The sequence below is a fragment of the Corvus kubaryi genome, unplaced genomic scaffold, assembly GCF_017639235.1.
Source record: "Corvus kubaryi isolate FWS band 111438036 unplaced genomic scaffold, C.kubaryi_AGA036_p1.0 37384, whole genome shotgun sequence".
Taxonomy (NCBI): domain Eukaryota; kingdom Metazoa; phylum Chordata; class Aves; order Passeriformes; family Corvidae; genus Corvus; species Corvus kubaryi.
In genome coordinates this window covers 4,922,993-4,946,666 of record NW_024581126.1, presented here as the reverse complement: position 1 = coordinate 4,946,666, position 23,674 = coordinate 4,922,993, and the positions used below count along the sequence as shown (strand labels likewise).

The 23,674-nt window shown below is 34.6% G+C and overlaps 1 protein-coding gene across 4 annotated transcripts in view; it reads left to right on the top strand.

The window, feature by feature from the left end:
• The window catches only part of ANO3 (anoctamin 3), a 198,434-nt gene that overhangs the window by 127,186 nt on the left and 47,574 nt on the right, over positions 1 to 23,674 (top strand). For all 4 annotated transcript variants that reach the window (XM_042035651.1, XM_042035650.1, XM_042035652.1 and 1 more), the window contains 7 exons: positions 7,172 to 7,324; positions 9,027 to 9,127; positions 12,497 to 12,541; positions 18,124 to 18,255; positions 19,608 to 19,714; positions 21,109 to 21,164; positions 23,522 to 23,643. In XM_042035651.1, coding sequence (XP_041891585.1) covers positions 7,172 to 7,324; positions 9,027 to 9,127; positions 12,497 to 12,541; positions 18,124 to 18,255; positions 19,608 to 19,714; positions 21,109 to 21,164; positions 23,522 to 23,643 — 716 coding nt within the window. The remainder of the gene's footprint in view (positions 1 to 7,171; positions 7,325 to 9,026; positions 9,128 to 12,496; positions 12,542 to 18,123; positions 18,256 to 19,607; positions 19,715 to 21,108; positions 21,165 to 23,521; positions 23,644 to 23,674) is intronic.

Genomic DNA, 23,674 nt, shown 5'->3' with positions numbered 1-23,674 from the left:
GACCGGACTCCCCCTTCCAAAAAAACCTGAGACACTTAAGTAAATCCCTCTTTAGTATGTTGCTTCATTATTGGTAAGGGCTTAGTAAAATTATTTTTCTCTAGAACATTTAGCATCAGAATTCATGCACTGTGTTAGGAAGGAAATTCATTCTGTTCCAAACTTCATCACCATGACATAAAAAAAAATTGGGGAGAGAAATTCAGCAAATTTAGGGTGCAATTGTAAAAGAAGACTCCTGAGGCCCAGCGGTGTGTAGCCATCTATCTTTAAGATCCCAGGCTCCAGTCTGTTGCTATATTTACTTTCCTTTATATAATTTTACAAATGTAATCCAAATGATACCACCCACACAGAGGAAAGCTAAACTTCATTCTCTACACTGTAGAGACTAAATAAATACGTTCTGCTGTGGAAACTTAATTCTTGAGTACTGTCCGTTGTCACTTATTTAAATGAATGCTCCTGTTGCTGGTTATGACTGACAATTAATATTTTCTGTATGTTCATATAGATGTGAAACTTTGTTACATTCTTTTTGCTAAGTGAACAACATTCCTTGAAGTCAGAAGCTGAAATAGACTCTTCACTGCCTGAGCTACACCCCAGTGTAAAAGTTGTTTCTCCCTGTTCTGGATATGTTCAGCCAGAGCAACCTGCTCTGGGCTGAGTCCCATGGGCTCTGTGCCTCCTGCTAGACTAGCACTCATGTTGTGCTTTTATTGATGTTTTATTTATAATTACAGAGTATGAGGGTAGTAGATGAAATTATTTTTTAGATATACTCTAAAGCAACTAACAAAGTACATCTACTAAGAGGTGTTGTGAAAATACAGTTGTCAGCCTCTGTGTTTATGTGTACATGTATATAAAATATGTAGAAATCATGCTCATTTTTATTGCCATCTCTGGAATATTTCAGGAGTTAAGCAAATAATAAAATATAATGATTAGTCTTGTTCCCAGCTTTTCATTTAACATTTATATGTGAAAAAATGGTAATGAAAATTTTATACATGAGACTAACAAGTTATATCATTTCTTTCATGTCAGACTTGATTTACTGGATGTTGATAGTAAGTTAGAATAAATTCATTTATTAAAATAAACACACGTATAATCTAATAATGCAATATTTCGTAGGCTAAATTCATACTGAAGTACTTTTATTATTTTTCTGGAATAAAAACACCCTTGTCACTATTTCAGCCACAGTCAATAATGACATGCATTTAAGCAGACATCAAGTTGATCAATCAAATAGGTTGAAATAAAGAATCACAGGTTGGAATCTTAGTTGTCTATAGTTTTCACTGTACAAAACAATGCCAACAAAATTTAAGATTCATCAAATGGCTGTGTAACTCATCCCCTAGGATAATTAATGCAACACAAACTGCTAAAGGCTGTTTCCAAAAATGGGTCAGTGGTCAGAAAAGTAGGGATTAACATTGCAAGCTTAAAAAGACAAAGTGGAAACGCACATAAAGTGTCTCTTTGTGTGAAGGTGAATGTTATAGGAGTTTATCTTTGTGCTTTGACTTTGAATGCTGTTTAGAGTGGCTGAATATTAAAATCTGACTTCAGTCTGTAAAATAGTCAATATTTTATATTATTAATATAGTAAAATATGATAGTATCCTATTGCCAAATATAACATGCACAGTGGCATATTAGTATATTTTTACATAATAATATTTCATCTACATTGATACTTTATGTGAATAGTCATGTCTGACTAGCTAATTGACAAGTTTAGTAAGAAAGACTGTTTTAAGAGGAGGACTGTACATGTTTGGGGAAAGAAGAAGAGTGATTGCTTTAAACATAGTGATTTTTCATTTATATAATATACATTAATGGTACAGTAAATTTAAGGGGATATTAGAGTCAAAGAGTTTCATCAATTATATTAAAGTAATGGTAAGTTTCTACACAGTTTAAGAAACTATACATATTTCTTTGTAGAATTACAGCCATGAAGCATCCAATAAAGCCAATGTGTCCCAAATTCAAAAAAAAGAAGAGCAAGCAGTTTTCCCAGAAATGAGCTGTCAAAATCCTTATAAGTGGTCTTCTGGGTTTTAAAAGATTATATGGATATGGGGGCTGCTGGACAATGTTATAGAAAGTTACTGAATACATAGAAACCTGAGCTGACATTGGCTGAACATGGGGCAGGCAGTAGAGGGAAGTATCTGGTTTCCTATACGTGCTCTCTCCTAGGCAATACCTTTGATGTATAAACAAATTAGAGAGAACCTTTCTTGTACTTTGAATGTACTTGATATTTAGCTGTTGCACAGCTTAAGCTGCAAATACTTGAACAAGTGAATGGGAATTTTCTCGAAGTTCATTAAAATGTAAACACCTATAGAGATTTTGTCAGCCTTTAAACGTTGCTGTTATGTTAGTTTTGAGGAGAGTTGTCAGTGGTGGAATGAAGGTGAAATAAATGGTTACAACATATATTGTACCTATGTGTGGTTCTCATTAACCTCTAAATTCACCTAGGTAGTGTATATTACTCACTATCTCAAACTTTTTACCAGTATAAGGTGGAAAAAAAGACAACATACTACTATATTAGGATACAGTGAATACCATGTAATTTACATGAATCTAGAATTTGCTCCTGATTTGAGAATGGTTCCAACTCACTCTTTAGAAATATTTGTTTCTATGTATGGTGTGAAAAAATGATAAAAGTTTAATTTACAGATCAGAACAGCAGTGAGAAATAAATGAAGCTGAAATAGTTACAATTACTGTGAACCGTGCTACTTATATTAATTGGGGAGAGAAAGATCCCGTAAACCAGATGTTCGCACTTTGTGAAAAGGGCATTGCTAATTAATTAGAATCTGAAAAATAGTTTATTGAAAAATCCCTCTGTGTCGGCTAAATACAAGGAAGTTCTTTTTATACATTTGAATAGAAATGTAAACTTTTTATTTTATAGCTTTGCTAAATATTTGCATTGTACTTCCACCTTTTTTTTTGTTTGAGCCAAAACTCCTTTTTCTAGGACAAATTGATCAATGTGTGTTGCCTTGTGTAAATTTCAGTTCAGTGATAGTGGTAGTATTTTGAATTTTACACTTTCAGGCTTCAAAGCAGTGTGTCATGTGATTTGTGTCATGTGATTTGTTTTACTAATCACAAGCTATGAAGCAACCAAAACTGTTGACACATAATAAAAACAAGAAACTGCAGTAGATCTATAGTATCAAAGCCTCAGGTAATAGTTTACTCAAATGCAACCCAGTGTATTATGATTTTGCATAATGAACAAGCTTGAGTGAAGTGGTACTTCACAGCCTCATAGTTGAAGTTCTTCTATTTAAAGACTTTGAAAGAACAAGGTTAAGTTAAATTGCTGAGTTTACCATCTGAACTATATTGCGATACTCTAAAAGGAGTTTTTCAAAACAAACAAGTTTTCATATATGTGTAAATGTAAGAAAGCTAACAGATGGATACTGTTTCAGAAAATCTGGAGGAGTAAGATAGTGGAGAGGATGAAGAGAATAAGAGAATGTGCATTAGTCCTTTTATACACATTTTTCAGGTGAAACAGAAAATCTTAAACAGAATAAAGGAGAGTAAGGTCTTTGCACAAAATATTTCTTCTGATGCTTTTCTCCTTTTCTGATCCTTTTCTCTGTTGAAAAAGGTGAAAGAATGAATCAGAGATGTATTGGTCCAAACCAGCAGATAAATAATAAATGATGTGTGCTTGAATGCCCACTGTAGCAACAGTTGATTCCTTGTGCTAGGTACAGATAATATACCCTGACTTATATGTTTAATTGAAATTATTGCTCCATGTTCTCCTTACATGTTATGGAGCTCCTTCAGATCAACTGAAAAAAGCCAACTAAATCACCATATAAATTATTTTACTGGTACTCAATTACTTAAGTAATTACCATATTACTGCTAATATAGGTGGTCAACATTGCTTGTGAATTGCACAAAAGTTTAATTAATGGTGCCAGTAGCATTAAAGTGAATCAGTCATGAATTCAGAATAGTATAGGCCAGGTTCACTGCATGAATGTGGTAAGTGACTTTACTATTGCACTTCTCAGCCTGTGGGGGTTGTTCTCTGAAAGTGGTCTGGGATAAATAGGGATAGAAGATTTCTTTCTACTATCTTCACTGCTCATTATGTCTTTAACACTGACCCCAGATAATTCTGTTTGGTATATTCTGTTTGGTATATTCTGTTTGATGAAGTTGAGGTTATATTTGGATACTGTCATTAATCTGAGAAATAAAACATGTTTTTCTAAGACTGAAGAAAATCAAATGTTTCAGAAATGAGGAAAGAAAGGCTAGAAATAATAATCCGAAGAAAGGCAGTAGAAGTGTATTCCAAAAAGATAGATGTAATTTGCAGCATGTCTGTGCAGAAATTGCATGAGCAGAAAATGTGTTAGAGAAGTTCCAGATCTCCCCTATGGGGGAGTTTTGGCCAGGCTTTTTGTATCTGATTGTGCCTGCTTCATGAACCATAAAAGCAGCCCTGGTCTAGTTTTGTAAAATACTTGTGCAGGAATCCTTCATTGTTGAAGAGCAGATTAATTGCTTGTGTCTTGAACCTGAAAAAGTATGGGTTTTAAAAATTTGCATATTCAAGCATTTGAACCTTCAGTTTACTACCTCACCTTCAAACCTCTACATCTTATAGCTTTAGATCATTAAATCTATAACATTATAAAAATAATAAAAAAATAACATTTTTACTACCATTCCCATTCAAAATTCTTAGAAGGGGTGACAGACCCTATATTCCATGCACTATCTTGGTTGACACTCTTGACTACCTTACTTTGGATTTCAGATATTGTTTATCTGAATATGAAGAAAGATATTGAGGTGCTGGAGTGTGTTCTAAGAGGGATCCAGGGCACAAGTCTTATATGGAGCAGCTGAGGAAGCTGGAGTTACTAGTTTGGAGAAAAGGAAGCTCAAGAGGAATGTTACTGCTCTCTACAATTACCTGAAAGGAGGTTGTAGCCACATGGAGGTCAGCCTCTTCCAAGTAACAAGTGACAGGACAAGGTAAAACATCCTCGAGCTATACCAGGGTGTGTTTATATTGGCTGTTAGAGAAAATTTCTTCACTAAAAGGGTTGTCAGGCATTGGAACAGGCTGCACAGCAAAGTGCTGGAATCACCATCCCTGGAGGTATTTAAAGGATGTGTAATGTGACCCTTGGGAACATGGTGTAGTGGTGGGTTTGACAGTGCTGGGTTAACGGTTGGACTCAATGATCTTAAAGGTCTGTGATTCTAAATTGAAGCTTAACGTACTTAAATAATGCTCCCAAGTGTAAGACGATGAACTCCTTTGTAATGGTAGATGGTCTGAGACAGACTGTTCCTTGTTTTTTTATTTTGGGAGTTAAAAAAGCAGAGAAGGAGGAAGAATCTTGTTAGAATGCTTTAGGTTTTGCAGACTGAGGAATTCTCAGAAGCACTAAATGTGTAGAAAGCCAGCAGTGAGAGATGTGGGCATAAGAAAAACGTTTCACATAGAAACAAGTGAGCTGGTATCCAGTATTTATAATGCTGGTATCATGCATTTGATACATGGTTCTACTTATGAATAGTGTCCCTATTGGGTATAACTCTGAGTATTGTAAAATTCATACCCAAATAATCCAAATAGGACTAATTTCTAAGACCAGCATCCTGTTTAGAAGATGCAGCATTGATAAACATTTGGTCTCATATATGATGGGTGTAATGTATACTACTTGGAACGCATAGTTTTCTGGATGGTTTGTGTTTAAATGAGTGCTGCATTATCCAGAAGATGATTATAGTTTCTCAGTTTACCTTTTCAGATGTCAAAGTCTTCAGAACCTGGGGGTGCTGGTCAACAACTGGCTGAACATGAGCAGCAGTGTGCCCAAGTGGCCAAGAAGGCCGATGGCATTCTGGCCTGTATCAGAAATACAGCAGGGCTGTGTTTGTCCCTCTGTACTCTGCACTGGTGAGGGCACACACTGAGTATTGTGTCCAGTTGTGGTCCCCTCATTTCAAGAGAGACATTGAAGTGCTGGAGTGTGTCCAGAGAAGGGCAATGGAGCTGGTGTGGGGTCTAGAGAGATTAAATCTTACGAGGAGTGGCTGGGGGTACTGGAGCTGTTTAGTCAGAAGAGGAGCCTCAGAGAACTTCTTCTCTCTAAAGCTACCTGAAATGAGATTGTAGCAAGATGGGGGTCAGCCTCTTCTACAGGACAAGAGGAAATGGCCTCAAATTGCATCAGGGGACACTCAGATTGGACATCAGGAAGAATTTTTTCACTGAAAGGATGGTTAAGCATTGGAACAGGCTGTCCCGGGAGGTGGTAGAGTCACCATCTGTGTAAGTGCTCAAGACATGACTGGATGTGGCACTTAGTTTAGTTGTGAAGGTGGTGTTTGGTTGGACTCAATGATCTTGGAGGTCCATCCTAATTTAACGATTCTATGATTCTATAGTCCATCACCAGTTGGTTGGATCTCTGTTCTGAATCATGCAAAGCAGAGAATGCAAAAATAGCTTGCGTTAGTAGCAGCAGGTAAAGCAGGGTTTTCCATATCAAGGTCAGATAATTCCTTGTGTTTGCAAGCATGGTGGGAAGGAACTAATCAAGATTTAAGCATTGCTAACATGGCATTGAGAAAGCACTTCAACTAGATTATCCATGCAAACATTCCGATCAATAGCATTTCTTTTTTAAATTTTTAGATTTATTTCTGTCTTGGGGAAAAACAAGTATGTTTGTTCTATAAAATTTGCACAGGTACAAAGCTGAGAAAATTGCTTTAATTGACTTGCCTTTATTTTTTCTTTTTAATTCCCACTTGAAAGTAGGGATTAACAGAAGTTCATATCAATACCCACCACACAATAATTTTAAGGTTTTTGCACAGCTGAAATAACTGGAATATGAGTTTTGTGAAGCTATTTTATTTTGTTTTGGTCTAATTAATTTGAAATCCTGAGCAACTGATGCGTATCAACTTTTTGTTCTTCTGAATTTGTTGCATAGTCATCCTTCTGATATGTGGGTATTTCCATGGTTTAGTGCTGTGTTATAAACAGTTCATGATGGGGCTCTTCATCTTTATAGATGCCGTATTTAGAGTATTTTTGTTTTATCTTTGCTAGAGTGATGCCATGGCATCATCAGGACTCTTCTTCAAAGATGGCAAAAAGCGCATCGACTATATCTTGGTCTACAAGAAATCAAGTCCACAGGTAGAAAAACGAAGCACATTTGAGAAGAATTTGAGAGCAGAAGGACTGATGTTAGAACGGGAGGTGAGTCTTGTAGCTTATGTGGCATAAAACTCCCCCTTTATAACACTATCTTACTTTACTGAACTGATAAAAGATTCCTGACAAAATTACAAGATTTTCCAGTCAGGCTGTTCCCTTCATCTTCTTAACTGTATTAAACTAATAAGAAGAATAGTTTGATAGTGTGTGTTTAAAATGATTTGGGGATACATGCTTGCATACAGAAGTGTAGTGCAATACAAAGGGAAAAGTTCCAGCTTTTTATACTTGCAGAACACAAGAAGCTTCAGTAACCCATGTTGTTGCTTTAATGTATAACCTCCGTATCTTTCAGCATGATGTTAAATGTCTCACTGTTTTTCAAGGGGTTAAGGTTGTCACTATTCTGGTTAATCCACGGCTAGTAATAGTAGTATTAATATAAAAATGAAAGAAAATGGAGCCAGGGAAACAGCCTTGGATTTTTGCCGTCTCATGAATTACCTATAGAACAGGTATATATTTAGTATATTCTGATGTAAGCTCCTATTGTTCATGTATCTTTCATCCTGATTTTTCAACTCAATAGAATTGTAATACATATTCTGTGTTTAAGCAATGAGCTTGCAAGTTATAGCTCACAATATAGCATGTTGAATCTTCATAAATAACTAACCTCCTAAAATTTGGTTTTAAGGCTTTTAAGAATTGTTACAGTATAGTAGTAAAAATATCTGGTTTTTGTTCCAATTTAAATAAATAGTAAAATCTTAGCTTTTGTCAGTTCAGAATTATTGATATTCAGAAACAAATGGTTTTATAAGATCTAAAATGTTTTGTTTTCTACTAGTACTTTATTTTATCCACATCTTTTGAGGAAGTAAAGTGTTTGAGGTAGTAGTATGGAACGGTGATATGACTTTATAGAACTGATAGGTAAAACAGTGAACATTTTAAGTGTTATTAACCCTTTAACACCACTTTCTTTTACCTTTACTTACCAAACCTTGCAAACTCAAGTTTTTGGAGGCTTTAATCAGACTCAACTCAAATATAAAAATATCTACTTATAAAATCTCAGGCAAATACATCTGCGAGAAGGGTGGGGAACTGAAGTGTTCATAAGAGAAGGTGAATATAGAAATCGGTAAGGCTGGAACTCTTGTTTTATGTACAAATAAATTAGTGATGAAAAACATTTGTGTAGAGTATACATTGTAAATTTAACAAAAAGCAGTCTCAATTCATACACATTTAAAAGTTCCCAGCAGGTATCTCAATTACTGAACCATTCCCTTGAGTTACCATTTTGGCAGAGTGCAGCCTGGAGCCTTCTCTCATCTGTTCTCATGTCTCTAGCAGCTGACCACTCTTCTCCTTTAATGGGATACACACAGAATGGTTTTCAATCTGCTCATCTAAGGTGATTTTGTGGAGATTTAAAATTATTCCATGTAAAATTTATTCCATGTAAAAAGGTGCTGCATAAAGTCTTTACTTAAGTTCATGACCAAAGATCTTTCCCTACAGATTCCTTTTGTCCCACAAGTCTACCCATACTACAGAGTTTGTAAGGGAAAAAAGTTATTGATTTTCCTTTGTCTAGAAAAGCACTTGTTTTCAGAGTTGCATGCCCAATTCAGGCCTAAAATCAGAATTTGACCCTGAAGAATGCTTCTAGAAGGGTGGTTGCCATAAAGGTTTAAATTATTAATGTGTATTTGCATGTTACTGCTCTTTACAGCCAGCTGTTACCAACAGTGATATCATGTTTGTTAAAATTCACTGTCCGTGGGAGACATTGTGCAAATATGCAGAAAGAATGAACATCAGGATGCCTTTCAGGTATTGTGGAAACTATTTTAAGAAACCTATAATTTAGTGCTTAATATTGACAGTCCATCACTTATTTAAGGTTTAAATGTAGCCTTTACTGCTCTGTAGCCAGGCATGCTCATATTTTAGTGATGTGATAGGGAGAGAGGAGAAGCTTCATTCTTCCCCATTTTTACACAGTACCCTGTTACTTGTTTTCAAACTTGCCTTCTAAATCAAATCGAGCATATGTCTTTAGAAAACATTGTTAGTAGTTCACACATTGTTTTGGATGTTCTTGGCAGAGTTTCAGGTGTTCTCCATCTGAGCTCGAGTATCCTCCATGATTTTAGAGTTTTTCTTAAGTCTTACTGAAAGGCAGGTGAAATGACAGAAAAATCTAGTGTCTTCCATATCTCCAATATAAAACATATTGTCAAAATTTGAGTAAAATGAGGTCCAGTAGCTTTCCTTAGGCAGAATAATGGATTGAACTGAGTCCTTTGTTTGAATGCAAAACAAGTTCTATCATACATTTTTGCAATAAATATTTGTTCTTAATTTATGGGACTGGTTAATATTTCCTGCAACAATACATAAGTCTTTAAAGGAGAAAATGTGCCTTTTCAAATTGAATAATAATGTTCTTAGAGAGAGAGAAGACCATGTAGTGTGCTGTAAACCTCCTCAGGTGTTAAAGTGGTAACTAGATGCCAAAGTTGTGTGACTCGTGGAAAATGCCCTTACAGCACACCTTTCTCACTCAAACTGCCAAGTGCTCAATCTTCCATGCTGTGACAATGTGGCTCTCTTGCATTGGTACTAAGACAGAAACAGTCATCATGAAGCATCCATTGTTCAAATCTTGCTCCACATACCCAGTTCTATAAAGAGTTTTCACATCATTCCATTAAGCCTTCAAAGGCCTTTCCATAAAAAAAATGTTTTCTGTAACAGTCATCTTCCATGTATTTAAGAATATTATTATAGTGCTACTTGAGCTTATCTAGTTCAAAAAATACTTGTCAATATTTTAAATATGTGTTTATGTATGTGTGTATACATATATAATCTAAATTCCAATAAAAAATTTTTTTTTCTTACTTTTGATACATGAATTCACAAAATTGTGTTTTACCAATTGTTTGAATTCTTCATAATTTTAGTTGCTTCATAGATCCATAGTGCTCTCAGAAAAAAAAAAGGCTGACTTTTGCAATCCTACTTTATTTGGAAGGCATTCTAGGTCATGTTTATTTTTTAAATAATTAAATTATTTAAATAATTAAACAATTAAATTATATAAAGTATATTTATACTCTCTTTATTATTTCCCCAAAGTGTCTTTATTCCTGGACTGTTGCTTTAGCTTCTTTTTATCCAATTCATTTCAGTAAACCAAAAGTAGATAAAATACTAAATTTTGCAATTTCACTTTTTTGGGAGTTTTGCTGTACAATGAAATACATATATTTGGTAATAAATTTTTCCACCTCTACCTCCATAACAGAACTGTGAGAAATAGTAAATTGGTCAACATTTCTATTCTGTCAAAAACACTTGTGTTTGAGGTGTTGAATTTGCTTTTTTTAATGAAACATTCCTTACCTGGATGGTATATATTGTTTTCCTGAGGTAACCATTCAATGGACAAAGGAACCTCAAATGATCCAATTCTCCCACAATTAGTGATTAGTCAGTGAACTAGAGTATCTTCCTCCCAAAAAGTTTTAGGTCATCCTTAGGTAGTTTTAAGTAGCCTTGGGAGGAGAAGAGAGTTTGAACTTGATGATCTTTGTTGAGTACCTTCCTACTTGAGATATTCTGTAATTCTAAGAAGCAAATTATTTCTCTTAGCCATTGTCTGTTTCATCAGTGGTTTCTGACTGGTTCTAGTAATAGTTAAAGAAGACAGATAACCTCCCCTGCAGTATTTTAATGCAGTATACCCATTTGCTCTTGCACAGTCTTGCAAAATTTTTGCTTTTAGTTATGGTCACTGAAATATACGGTATGTTAATATATTAATAACACATGAAGAATTCAATTCATACTTTTTAGTTTTGTTTTACTCAATCCAGGAATCTAAACAAAATCAACAGAATTATTATTTCTCTCCATTTCTGAAAACTAAAAATACTTCTGAGATTCACCCACAATCCTAGAACTGTTTTAGCATGGCATTATACCAAAATATGTTGGCAGATATATATGTATCATATATGTAACATAGATGGAATTTCAGTGTTTCAATTGCAGAAGGAAATTTTTCTAAAATTTCAATAGACAGTGTGTAGTAATTATTATTGTCTTGTATATAAGGCTGACTTTGCAATACTGCTTTATTTGGAAGAATATCTATATGGTTTCAAACAGGATTTGCATAAGCATCAAAGTTAGATCATGACTGAATTACAATTTTTTAACTTTTATAGGTATTTTTAGTAAGTATATGATCTGTCAGTAGAAATGCAAATACTATATGTTTCCAGAACTGAGACAAAGCTTTAATTTTTTTTGTCTACAAGTATCTCATGACACACAATTGTTACTGTTTGTAATGAATAAATTATTTGTATCTGTAACTTAGGTGAACTCCATCTGTGCAAAACAGCTAAGGGTAACTAAAGAGAATTAAAGAAGGGTTTTGTTAAAAAATGTCTGAAAACCCTTTAATAACTTCATTGCTTCATTTACAATTCTGCCTAGCAGTACTAAGTGTCAGGCTGCCAGCAGTCTGCAGATTGGTAGATACATAATTTTCCAATGGCCATGTATTTTCCGGGCAAGGTATCTTTCATCCTCTTTTTAATGTATTAATTTCAGTGGTTCTTCAATGTAAGTAATGTGCTCTAATCAACCTCAAATACTGCCCAAGTGTGCAGTTGCAGATCTTGTTAATGCCTGAGGAATCTGCAATATCAAGGCCTTTGTGTGGTTGAAATGTGATGTGAAATTATAGGGGGAAACCAGAAAAAAAGCCTGAAAACCTGAAACTAGATGTGGAAAATATTACCGTGCAGCAAATATGTCTCCATTTGGTTTCAAAATAACTGTTCTCAGAAGACTTTACTGGGAATTTCTGATCCTGTTTCTCTAAATGTCTATAACTGGTGAAGGGTGGAGAGAAAAGAACTGTTAAGTGACTTATTGATTAGCTATCATTATTGTCAGTAGCTACAAATCTAAAATGGAATTTTAGAACAAATGTAAAACTTGAAAAATGAGAAACTATGTTATTTTAATGACTTTATTTCAGTTGCCTTTTTAAAGTGTTTTTCACCTTTTTGTCTATGAAAATGCATGTTTTAAAATGTCCAGCATTCTTTTATAATGTATATGTCCTTATCAACTGTGTTCTACTTGATTAATCTCAGCTGATTTTTGCTGTTCTTTCAGGAAAAAATGTTATTACACTGACTGGAGGAGCAAAACCATGGGCAGGTTGGTGGGTGATGTGTAGCTTCTAATTTTGTCAGATAGTCACCCTGCTAAAGAAAATCCATTCGCAGTTGTAAATTTATCCATGAAACTTGGAAAATTAGATTATTTTCCTGAAAACTCAAAATATGTCAGCTCAAAGTGTTAAAATATTCATCTGTAACAAGGTGCAGTACTTTAAAGCCTTGCCAGTTCTCATTTTAGAAATGTAAAAATGTTTATGCCAGGGCAACAAAAAAAAGACCTTATGCTCACAGCAAATATTTAATACCGGCTCTATCTCTGCCATTATATCTGCTGACACCAAGGCATACTTCTTTAGCATGAAGGATACTTTTGAGTGTATGTCTGAGATTCTGGCAGTCAGTTACTTTCTTAGATATGCAAACATACTTTCTCTCCTGTATGTCCTCGTGATAGGCACAAATCAATGCCACATACTGAAGGCTGCTTTGACTTTTTATTTGCTGGCTGAGAGACTAACTTGCAAAACTCATAGCTGGTGCTGCTGTTAGTGTTTTTATCAGCCAGAAGAAGGTTACAAGAGGCCATAGGGGCAGGTGAAATGAGCCTGGGAGTGCTGGGGAGTGAGAATGGGGGACACTGAGCTGTAGTTACTCCCCATCGCTTTAGTCAGACATAATTATGTCTTGTAAATCCTAATCCCCAACGGAAAATATACGTGCAAATATTTCACATGTGGGAAACTTCCTGAAAGAGTTCCCTATCACAGGTTTTCTTGAGATGGATCTTGAGATGAGATTACTTTTGATTTAGGTTCTCTTATTGTTACTTTAGATGGTAAAGAGCTCTTACTATTTGTCTGGAACAATTTAAGTAGTCTCATGATAACAGTTTCCAAGATGATCAGCCAACAACAGCCAAAGCCCTGTTGAATGGTAAAGTGAGAAAACTTTAAACAAATAAGCTGATTAAATATGTTGAAATAAACCAGTTTATAACATAGATTTACAACTGCGTTTTGTCCTCTTCCCAGTTGACATGTTTGCTCCATTTTAGCATGCATTATGAAAGATGTGATATGCTTTTAATAAAAGGCAAAATCAACAAGCTTTACTTCAAAATTGTGTCATTTCATCTATAATCCATCTGGTGAGTCCTGGATATTACATAAATTTTGTTTTCCTTATTGAGAAGGACAGATGTCTGAAAGATGCAACTTAAGTTGCACAGTACCCGTGAATTGAGTAGTAAGTAATTTTCATGCCAGATTGATTTTTTATTTGAGACAAATGCTTTTACCTGTGATTTACTTTGTGAGAATTTGGGTATGAATATTTTTCTGCCAATATTTTCTGGCACTTTGTATAATTCAATCCACAAAGGAATTGTGTGAAACAAAAGAAAGAAAGAAAATCTAAAATTGAAAGCTAACTCTAAAATTGCTGACATACACCTCGCATGCATACTTTAACTTCTCCAACTGTCATTGTTACCTTGAATCTTAAAACTTTTCAAACTTGACTGCCTCTGTGTAATTTATTTAATCTCTTGTTAAAATTTCTAAGTTATTAAGTAGTTTATAAGAGCTACAATGAACTATATTAAAATTCTTCTATATCTAAATATTAAGGTTATAAAGTTTCTGTGATTTAAGAATACAAAGTAACAGTAGTATATTAGACCTGCTGTGACATGTACACTTCTCTAACTTTATTGACATGGTTATATGATAGAGATATATATATCTATAAATGTTCTTTAAAAAGTCTGCAGAAGATTATTAGGTGCATGAATGAAAGGACAAGATAAATGTCATACTTAATTTTTTTAATGTGGTGTCTCACTATTTATTTATACACCTTAACATTGTATTTAATCCTATGAAGCTTGAGTCCTATTCATAGAATCACACTACAGAAATAATTTTGTCATATTCATTATGGGCAATATTTGGAAAGCCTTCAAAGAATATTCTTGAAGGAAAGAAATATGCATATAAGTAGGGTAGGTATCAAAAATTCTCTGAACTCTCAGACTGAAAACTGAATAATGTAGTAAAACAGTCTTGTAATTGCCATATTGTATCTGCTGATTTCATGCAATGGCATCAAGGAGAAGAAAATGAAAAGATAGTTGTCTTAGTATGCAGCTTCGCTCTGCCCACTGAAATGTTAAAATCACTTAATACTTCATGGATAGAGAGCCAAAAATGACTTTGTTTAGCAACTGACCTGCAGTAAGTTTGCTTTGCAAAAGGATTTTTAAAATGTTTTGGATTTCAGTCTGCACACTGAAGTCAAATTGTTGATATCATTACATGAAATATAGGTATTATAATTTTCTTCTTTTTTTAGTGATGATTGTGTCCATATGTTCAATCTGTCAACCCTAACATGTTTCCCATTACAGTACATGGAAACACACCATGCCCAAGTAACTTGGCGGCATATAGTTGACACTTCTGGCCAGTCTTGAGAGACGCAAACACCAAGCAAACTACTGGGTGGTGATTGCTGTCAAAACTACCTAACATGACTGGTGAAGTTGCTTAATTCTGGTATCTCATTCCATGAGTTTGATCAAATAATGCTAAGATCATCTATATACTGTGTTCCTTTACATTGCAGTCTGTTGAGTTTAATGTAATCTGCAAGGATTTTTGGATGAACTTGTTCTGCAAAACAAGATTAACCAACCAAATAAATCAGAACTGAGAATGGAAGTTGAGCAAAGCTGAAATTACAAGTATCTTCATAAAATATTAAATGGTATAGCTAAGAATGAAATGCACACGTATTTCAGAGTACTACCCCTTAGTCCAAGGTGCATAGTGTTCCAGTAGCACCAGCTGGAGAGGTTTCAATACAAGCATACCTGAAGCAGTATCCCGTAACATTACAGCACCATTCCACTGCAACATTTTTGATCTCATTGCCTGAGCTACTGACTTCCCCAGACCAGCTCTCTCTGCTTTTACTCTTACTAAATAGGCTACATTGAATAGATTAAGTGAGGAATCTGTTTAAACTGCTACTTATGACCTAGAAAGCCACTCTGAGTAAAAATGCTAATACTTAGTCCGATGATTTAGGCAAAAATTTGTATTTAAAGGAAAGGTCCATGAAAATGCAGTTTCTTCTTCAACAGTAAAATAATGTAAGTCAGGAAAAAATGTCTCTCTTGTTGGATCATTTTTATACATTTTTAAGTTGCAATATGCTATACCATCTAGCACTAAAGGCACTCAATTTTGTCTCAGAAGAGAAACTGCAAATGTAATGTGGACACAAGCATTAAGTTATTCCAATGCTGTTTTTCATGTTAAAAGAAGCAGCCATGAATTTTAAACAAGAGCTAATTTCTTTAACATAATATTTATCTACTATTTTTTTAGGTTTTTGTATGGGAGAAATGATCAAGACTTCCCATAACCAATTTTAAAGTACTTTCATAATAAAAAAATCTGAGATTAGATGCATTGTTTTTCTCTTCTTCCTGTGCATCTGCATATTTTCCTCATTAAAAAAGAATTCTGAATTTTGACTAAAAAGTCAGCATGTATACAACAGAAAAAAAGAGTTCAAGAGAGTAAAGGGGAAACTGCACTTATATAAACTGTACTAGGAGAACTTTCACTGGAACTAATAAAGATAATCAACTCACTCACTAATGTATTACTAAGGAGACACTTTAGGGATCCACCTGCCTGTGAATTGTATTCTGTGTTTCAATTTCATGGACATATCCTTTGGCTTATAATTGTTGGTGTTGAACACAAGTGGTGTCCCTCAAGTGCAGTATCAGTTACAACAGAATGGGCGCCAATATCTTGCAATATATAATAAGAAGAAAATTTTGATAATTTTAAATATAAGTGTAAAATCCTTCTCCTTTGGCTGAAATTTCTGTCTGATACTGTATGAGATAGGGGTAGAATGTTTTTGCTGATGTTGATAATAAGAAGTACATTTTCGCAAGGGTCACTCTCTTGCCTGAGAGTGTCTTCACCTAATACTCTTTATTACGAACATTATGAAATTATGTTCATTCATTATGAAATACTATTAACATTATGAAATACAACTTTTTATTATGGACATTGTTAAATGTGTAGCTGTGCTTCTGCTTAGCACAGGCAATGAAGTATTCACCTCAGAGAAAAACATTTGTTGCTTAGCTTTACACTTCTTGTCGATATAAAATATATATACTTTATATATATCATGCATACATATTCATTGAGTAGAGCCCAAATTCCACTGAAAAAAATACTATTTAGGGAATGTTTTTCTCAAATTCAGACTGTTCTGAATCTCTGATGTGCTTATTGTGTCATGATACAGTACTTGTTTAATTTGAGATCTTCTCCTTAAATAACCATCTTGCACTGCAGTTGAATATGAAAAAGTATAAGTGAACAAGGAGTGCAAAATTGAAGTGAGCATTTGCTTGAAAATTAACTGCACTTGACTAGATTTACCTCTGTATAAATGATGTCCTGAGACATCAGTTAGGCAAGATGCCAGCAGAAAAAAAACATTTATGATGCCAGTATATAATCAATAGCCAGAGATCTGCCGGGATGAATGACACTTCTCATAGAGATATGATGGAACTCCGTTTATTCTATTGTCAGTCCCATAGTTATACCCTAATTCCCCAGGCACGCGTAAGCAACCTCCATACTGTTGGGTTACAGCTACTGTTCACGCGGCCTTTAATAGCAAGTGATTGGTTACAGATTAATATGCACACGACTAACTAACATAAGTCTTTCTCTTTCTGTGGTCAGCATCCCCCTCCGCAACATCCTGTCAGCTTGCCACATCAGCATTGCTCCTCTCTTTTTTCCCTAGTCAAGGACAGTTCACTAATATAGCTTGGATTGTGCACGTACGCATGTCCCTGTTCACTCAGCCATTTCTCTACAATAATCTAATTGAAGATAAAACATTGATGTTCTGTTTATGTTTTGTAGTATCAATTTTTAGGAATCTGTAGGAAGCCATATCTGGGGGGGGGGTTTGCCTAAATACTGCATAACCATTCTGGTGTAACATATCCTTTATTTGATGTAGGTATACTGTTTCATAAGGCAATATCAGCTCTTGGACTTTTAAGAAAATTTTGCACGGGAAGACTTTGTTGCAATTAGAAAACCATAATCTGATCCTTAACACTCTCATATTTACTGAAAAATTTTATTAATTTAGTGTCCAAGCTGCCAACCAAGAGAGCGGGGAGGAGTTTCACTTGCTTTTTTCAGTGGGGCTAGAGAAAGTAATTAGATATGTTCTTGACTAAAGCATAAGCATCCACAGTTCTGCCAGATGAACTATCTTGGAAAACTAATTTCTCCAGACTCAATACTGCAGTCCCATTTTGAGCCATAATCCCACAAGTTTTAGGATGAGTTTTACTCAAGTAAAATATTCAAGATGGATCGCAAATAAATATTGTTCATTTTGCTTTTTAACTCCTTATTTTCTTTTTAGTTACTTAATGTGGAAGTTTCCTGCTTTAATTTCATTTCTAGTATGATGTCACTAAATATGCAATGCTGGAGATAGGAATAACAAGGAAAGTTGAGAAAGTGTAAATCTGATGTCTTATTGTCTCAGTTTGCAGAGGAATATTAGAGAGCTGAAAAGTTGGTTGCCGAGAAATCCAATGAAGCTTGATAAGGAGGCTCTGCCTGATCTGGAAGAAACAGATTGCTACACAGCACCCTTTAGCCGTGCACGCATGCACCAGTAAGTGCTGGGTTTGGAAAAGCAGTGCCAGAAACCACAAGGATTTTCTGTTTTCTCACTTCTAAGCAAGTGCCATAGAGGTAGCTGCTAACAGATTGTCACTGGCAATGCCTAGTATCATATTTGATATTTTTCTCTTACAGCAAAAATCTGCTCTGTGTTACTTGCTATTTGATGCCCACTCAGTAACTTCATCTGAAATTTGACTGAAAAATGAATATTGCCTTTTTGGTTTAGAAGTTTTTTGGTTTTTCTTTCTATTACATTGCAAAATGAAAATACTTGCTCAAGTTTTCTTTGCTTAGTTACTTATTTTACTTAAGCAAAACCTGATGCAGCTGTTGAAATTTGGACCACCAGAACCAAGCTACAACCGGTGATGATTTCTCTTCTCTCTTATCAGATTTGCATTTAAAAAGATCTTTTGCTTCTGAAAATACAAATATATATACAGTGAAACTATATGTGTTCTAATCAGCGTGTTGACAACGGTATAGTTAAACTGTGACATAAATTTTTTCACTACCCAAAAAGTCAGGTTTTAAAATTCTGACTGTTTCTTAATTTTAAAGGTGTTTTGTGATAACTGTTTTAGGAGAGAAAAGTGAATTTAAAGTAGAAATATGAATTAGGATAAACAGGATTTTTCTGCTAAGTAAAGAAGCTATATCCAAGTGAACTGACTTTATCCCAGAAAAACAGAGTAATTGCATTATAGTCTCAATTTCTTTTTTTTTTTTCCAGTAACTTACCATACTGCACTAGATCAATCCCCTGGCTTTGGTGTTTTCTTCTTATCAGCTCAGTTGACGTAATTAATTGTAATAGTATCACTTTTGGCACAGCTGAGCAGGAAAATGCTCCTGCACATCAGATTTCTGGTGTTCAGAATGGAGCCATCTGGCCAAGGATGCTTTACTTAGCTACATCCTAGGATCCTCTAAGGGAAAATGGTTGTGGAGCTGCTACCCAAGTCTCCAGTGCATGGATTTTTTTTTTTTTTTTCTAAATTAGTAGTTCTGGTGGTTCCACTACACAGACAACTGTCAACTCATAAGTAATTTTAATTTAAAACCACCACTGTTACTGAAGATCTTTAATTAATTATATCCAGAACAGAAATTAACTAGATAGTAGGATGGTTTTGATTTCAGTTTTAGTTTTGTATTCCCAAAAATAATCTGTGATAAAGATAACTTCATTGGACCTACTCTAAGGGTGTAAAATCTTACGTCTAAGGAATCTAAACATCCAAAATCATTGTAAAAAGAAAACACTTCAGCTTTGTTGAACAGCTGTGTTGCAATGATTGTGCATTGTTTTGAATACTAAGACATTCATTATTTTAATAGTTTTACAATAAACAACAAAGACAGCTTCTTCAGCAATTCCACAAGAAGTAGAATTGTGCATCATGTGCTACAGAGAACTAAGTACGAAGATGGAAAATCCAAAATGGGTGAGAATGCTGTATTTTTACCTAACCCAAAGCTATAAAACTTTACATCTTTACTTGCCTGAAAAAACATCATTTGAGAAAACTCAATTAATTTTTTCCTTTCCTTGAAATCTTTTCATTCACACAGTAACAGAGTTGAAACAATGTCCCATCGTTTTCTGCCTAAATATTTCAGTGAAAATTTGTAGTATTTTTCACTTAATTACTCATTCATTAAAACAAAATAGATTATCATAACTTTACATTATTGAGAGCCACAATAAGGATAACATATACCTCAGAAAACTGACAATGTTTTCAAGGACTGATCCCAGTATTTCACCTACTATCCATCAGTTTCAGTCCAGCAGAATCAATGTGTACTACACTTGATTTATTTGATCGGAAGACTAAATTAGTTTTATATCGATACTCATAATACAGTGTTGGTTTTTAGAAGGTCTCCCTGTCCATTTTCATTTTCAATGACCAGGGGATGTATGCATGATTTTCTATTTTTAATGCAGGAATTAAATTAAGGATTAAAGATGAGGAGGCTTATGAAGATGATATCAATTACAGAAAGTTGTTGCTTGAGTTTCTGAACAAAAGCAATAGTAAGAAAAACAGGGAGAGTAAGTGTTCATATCTAACACCTTTGCAGCTGATGATGGCAAATTTCGTTATGAGATTAGTTTAGTATAATTTCTATATTTGAACAGACAAATCTGAATTCCACCATATGTACCTGTTTCTTGGGGAAACTCTTGGCTACGGATCTGCTCTTAAAGGCTATTGAATCTTTTTTATTGTACCTATCAATGGTTTGTTGTTTTTTGGTTTTTTTTTTTCATTTTTTTATAATGTGCTGTGCTAGTACAACAAATCTGGTTTTAGGAAGACTCTAGGAACTGATCCAAAATTCAGTAGTCAGTCTGGCACAGAGCACTGCTCTGATATGAAGTTCCCAGCTGGCTTTTATTTAAAAATACCAGGTTAGCTTTTAACCCTGCAGGGGTTTCACTGCCTCAAGGATTGTCTATCCATACCACTCTGTGTATGTCAGATCATCTGGTCACCCATGAATCTGTATCATGTGCTCTGAGGAATACAATGTGAATGTTAACTATCTTCTCACACTCAATCTTGTACAAGCACCCAACCCTGAGGGAAAAGTTGCAGACTTTGGCCCTTTGGCAAGTTGCTGTCTAGTTTGACAGAACCAGAAATCTTGAAGGATCAGCAAGACCTGCTAAAGTAGTTGGTGGGATTATTGATCAATTGGTATCTTTAGCAGCATTCTTATCATCTAACACTACGTTACATTCTCCAAATGTAACTTGAAAATTCACACTACTTGAAAAATGTGTATAAAAAATTGATATCAGAACTAAATGCTTTTTTGGTTTTTTTAGGTATTAATAGGTTACTAAATAATGGAACATATGAAGCAGCATTTCCACCACATGAGGTAACCTGGTAATTTGATTTTTAGTTTCATATTTAGATTAAAGCTTGCACTAGTAGTTTGGGATCTTACTTTAATTCTGTCCTGCAACTTTTAATTTAATATTGTAATTTGTTAATGCTTCTTTTATTTATAGCTTTTACTTTAATATTGGCTTTTAAAATTTTCTATATTTGGATATTATAATAACATCCTGGAACATTTTCTCGTTGAACTAGGATATTATAATTCTTCTCTGATTTTTATGAACTGGACATTGCCCATGGAGTTCTTAATGAGAGTATCAGTTGTTTCAAATTGTTCCAGTTAGTTGTATTAAATATTTTTGCTTGCCACCTACAACAGGTTTTTTTTTTCTAATAGCTTGGCCACTTGATCACAGTTCGGGAGACTGCTGAATTATTTCCCATTTAGTATTTTCAAAATAGCTCTGGATATCTTCCACTACTTTTTCCAGTAGTTTAAAGTCTATTAAAGACTGTAAACCCACAAAATAAATTAAAAACCTGTGTAAAACTTCAGAGGGTTTTCAGAAAATCTTTTGATGTTGAAAAGAAGAAGCAAGCCACACATCTTCAGTCCTTTGAAATGCTGTCAGGAGAATGGTAATTGCAGCTCTGAACTCTGGGTGTTTTGGCTGAATATGGGGACTTGGTTTTGTGTTGCAAAGGACTGGGCTTTACAAATGGCTGAGAGTAATTTTTTTTTTATATGGTATTAATAATTAAATACTAGGAATACAGAGAAGGAGTATTTTAGAAAAATAATTTAACATCATTGTTAATGCTTCAGCTGTGCGTTACTAACTTCAAGGAAAAGCTGGCTGTACTACCAGAAAAGCCTGTGAAGCTTTCTCTGGCATCAAAGGCATGCTGTCATATGCATTTTATATGTTCCTTTGTTATGGCATAAGCTACTGTTTGCACATTTCAGTTAAAATTAGTGAAATCATATTTTTAAGGCCCTCTTACCTTGATTACTGCTTGACTGATGCTAAGAACTAGTGGTAGAACACTCGATTTATTTTTTTCAATTTTTTTTCTTTGCCACATGAACAAATAAGACTGAAAATTCAATCCCAGTGGGAATGCTGAGACTTGAACTCTTTTATGGGTAACAGTGAAGAAAGAAGCAGGAAAAAAATTAAAGCTGGGTAATGCTTTGCAGTCATTTTTCCAGCCTACTGTGAGAATAAGTTGATGTTCTCTTCCTAGGTGTTCCTAGATGCTGCAAAGGTCACACTCAGTGTTGACATCTTTGGCATGCTGCTTTGCTGACTGTAAGGAGAAAGGAGTAGAACCTGGACTGTTTGCTCTGTTTAGCCTTGGTTTTAATTCATTCATAAGTCAGAGCATCAGCAGATCTTCTTGCTGAGGATCGGATTGCAACAAGTAAATGTGTTCTTTGAATTGCAGGGAATGTTCAAGATTTCAAATACATTATAAAAATCTAGATGGTTTAATTACCTAGGTCTACCAGGGCCAAGAATCTGTCTGATCACTAACTGAAGTAAGGTGCTGAAGAACTCTACTCTCCTCACAAGAAATGACTTGACTCACTTGCAGTCAATTGCTGAAATATTTTCTTTACCATAGCTGAGTAGTGGGAGTTTTTTGGGGGAAAAGTTCAACTAAGGGATATGTCCTACTTCAGAATTGGAGCAAAATTACAAATGCAAGAGATTCTGCTCAAGATTGTTCTAGCAAATCTGTGTGTTACCTCTTGACTGCCAAGCATGAGGCTATTCTCTTAGTCTGTTAGGTGGTCTGTAAATGTCAGATATGGCCTGGAAGGACTAGTTTTGGATCAGACTGTTTTGCTTTTAATGCCTCGAGAGTCTTATGTAGCTTCAAAATAATACCAGTTCTGTTTCCTTCATCTTAGAAAATATGTACCACAGGAATTTTTCTGTACTGTCAACAGTAGTGAAAGAAAGCCGTAGAAAAATGTCTAGGAGAAATACTAGAAATTTCTAAAATTTTATAGATGAAATAAAAAGATACCACAAGCATTTCTTGAAAAATCTAAGTAGGCAAAAGCACACAAGTAGGCATCTATTAGTGAAATAGAAACAATATTGAGGTCATATAAAGAGTAGAGTACTTTCTTAAAGTCTTGTATTAATATGTTTCAGTCATTAACTATTAGAGAAACTGGCCATTTCAGAAGTGTATGTAAACCCTGTCTCTTATGTCAGGCTTACAGTAACTCCTCATGACACGTTCCAGATGTGCTCAGAATAAGAGACCTATTTATTAAAGAACATTTCTATTAAAATTTTAATCAAAAATATCAAAGAAACTTATACCTTTTCCATAGTGCCTGGTAATGTACTTAAGTTTCTTTGTGGTTTTTTTCAGGGAAGCCACAAAAGCAGACATCCCATCAAAACACATGGAGCACAGAATCACAGACACCTCTTATATGAGCGCTGGGCACAGTGGGGAATGTGGTACAAATACCAACCTCTTGATTTAATCAGGTATTAGTACTTTGAAGATTTTCTGACAACA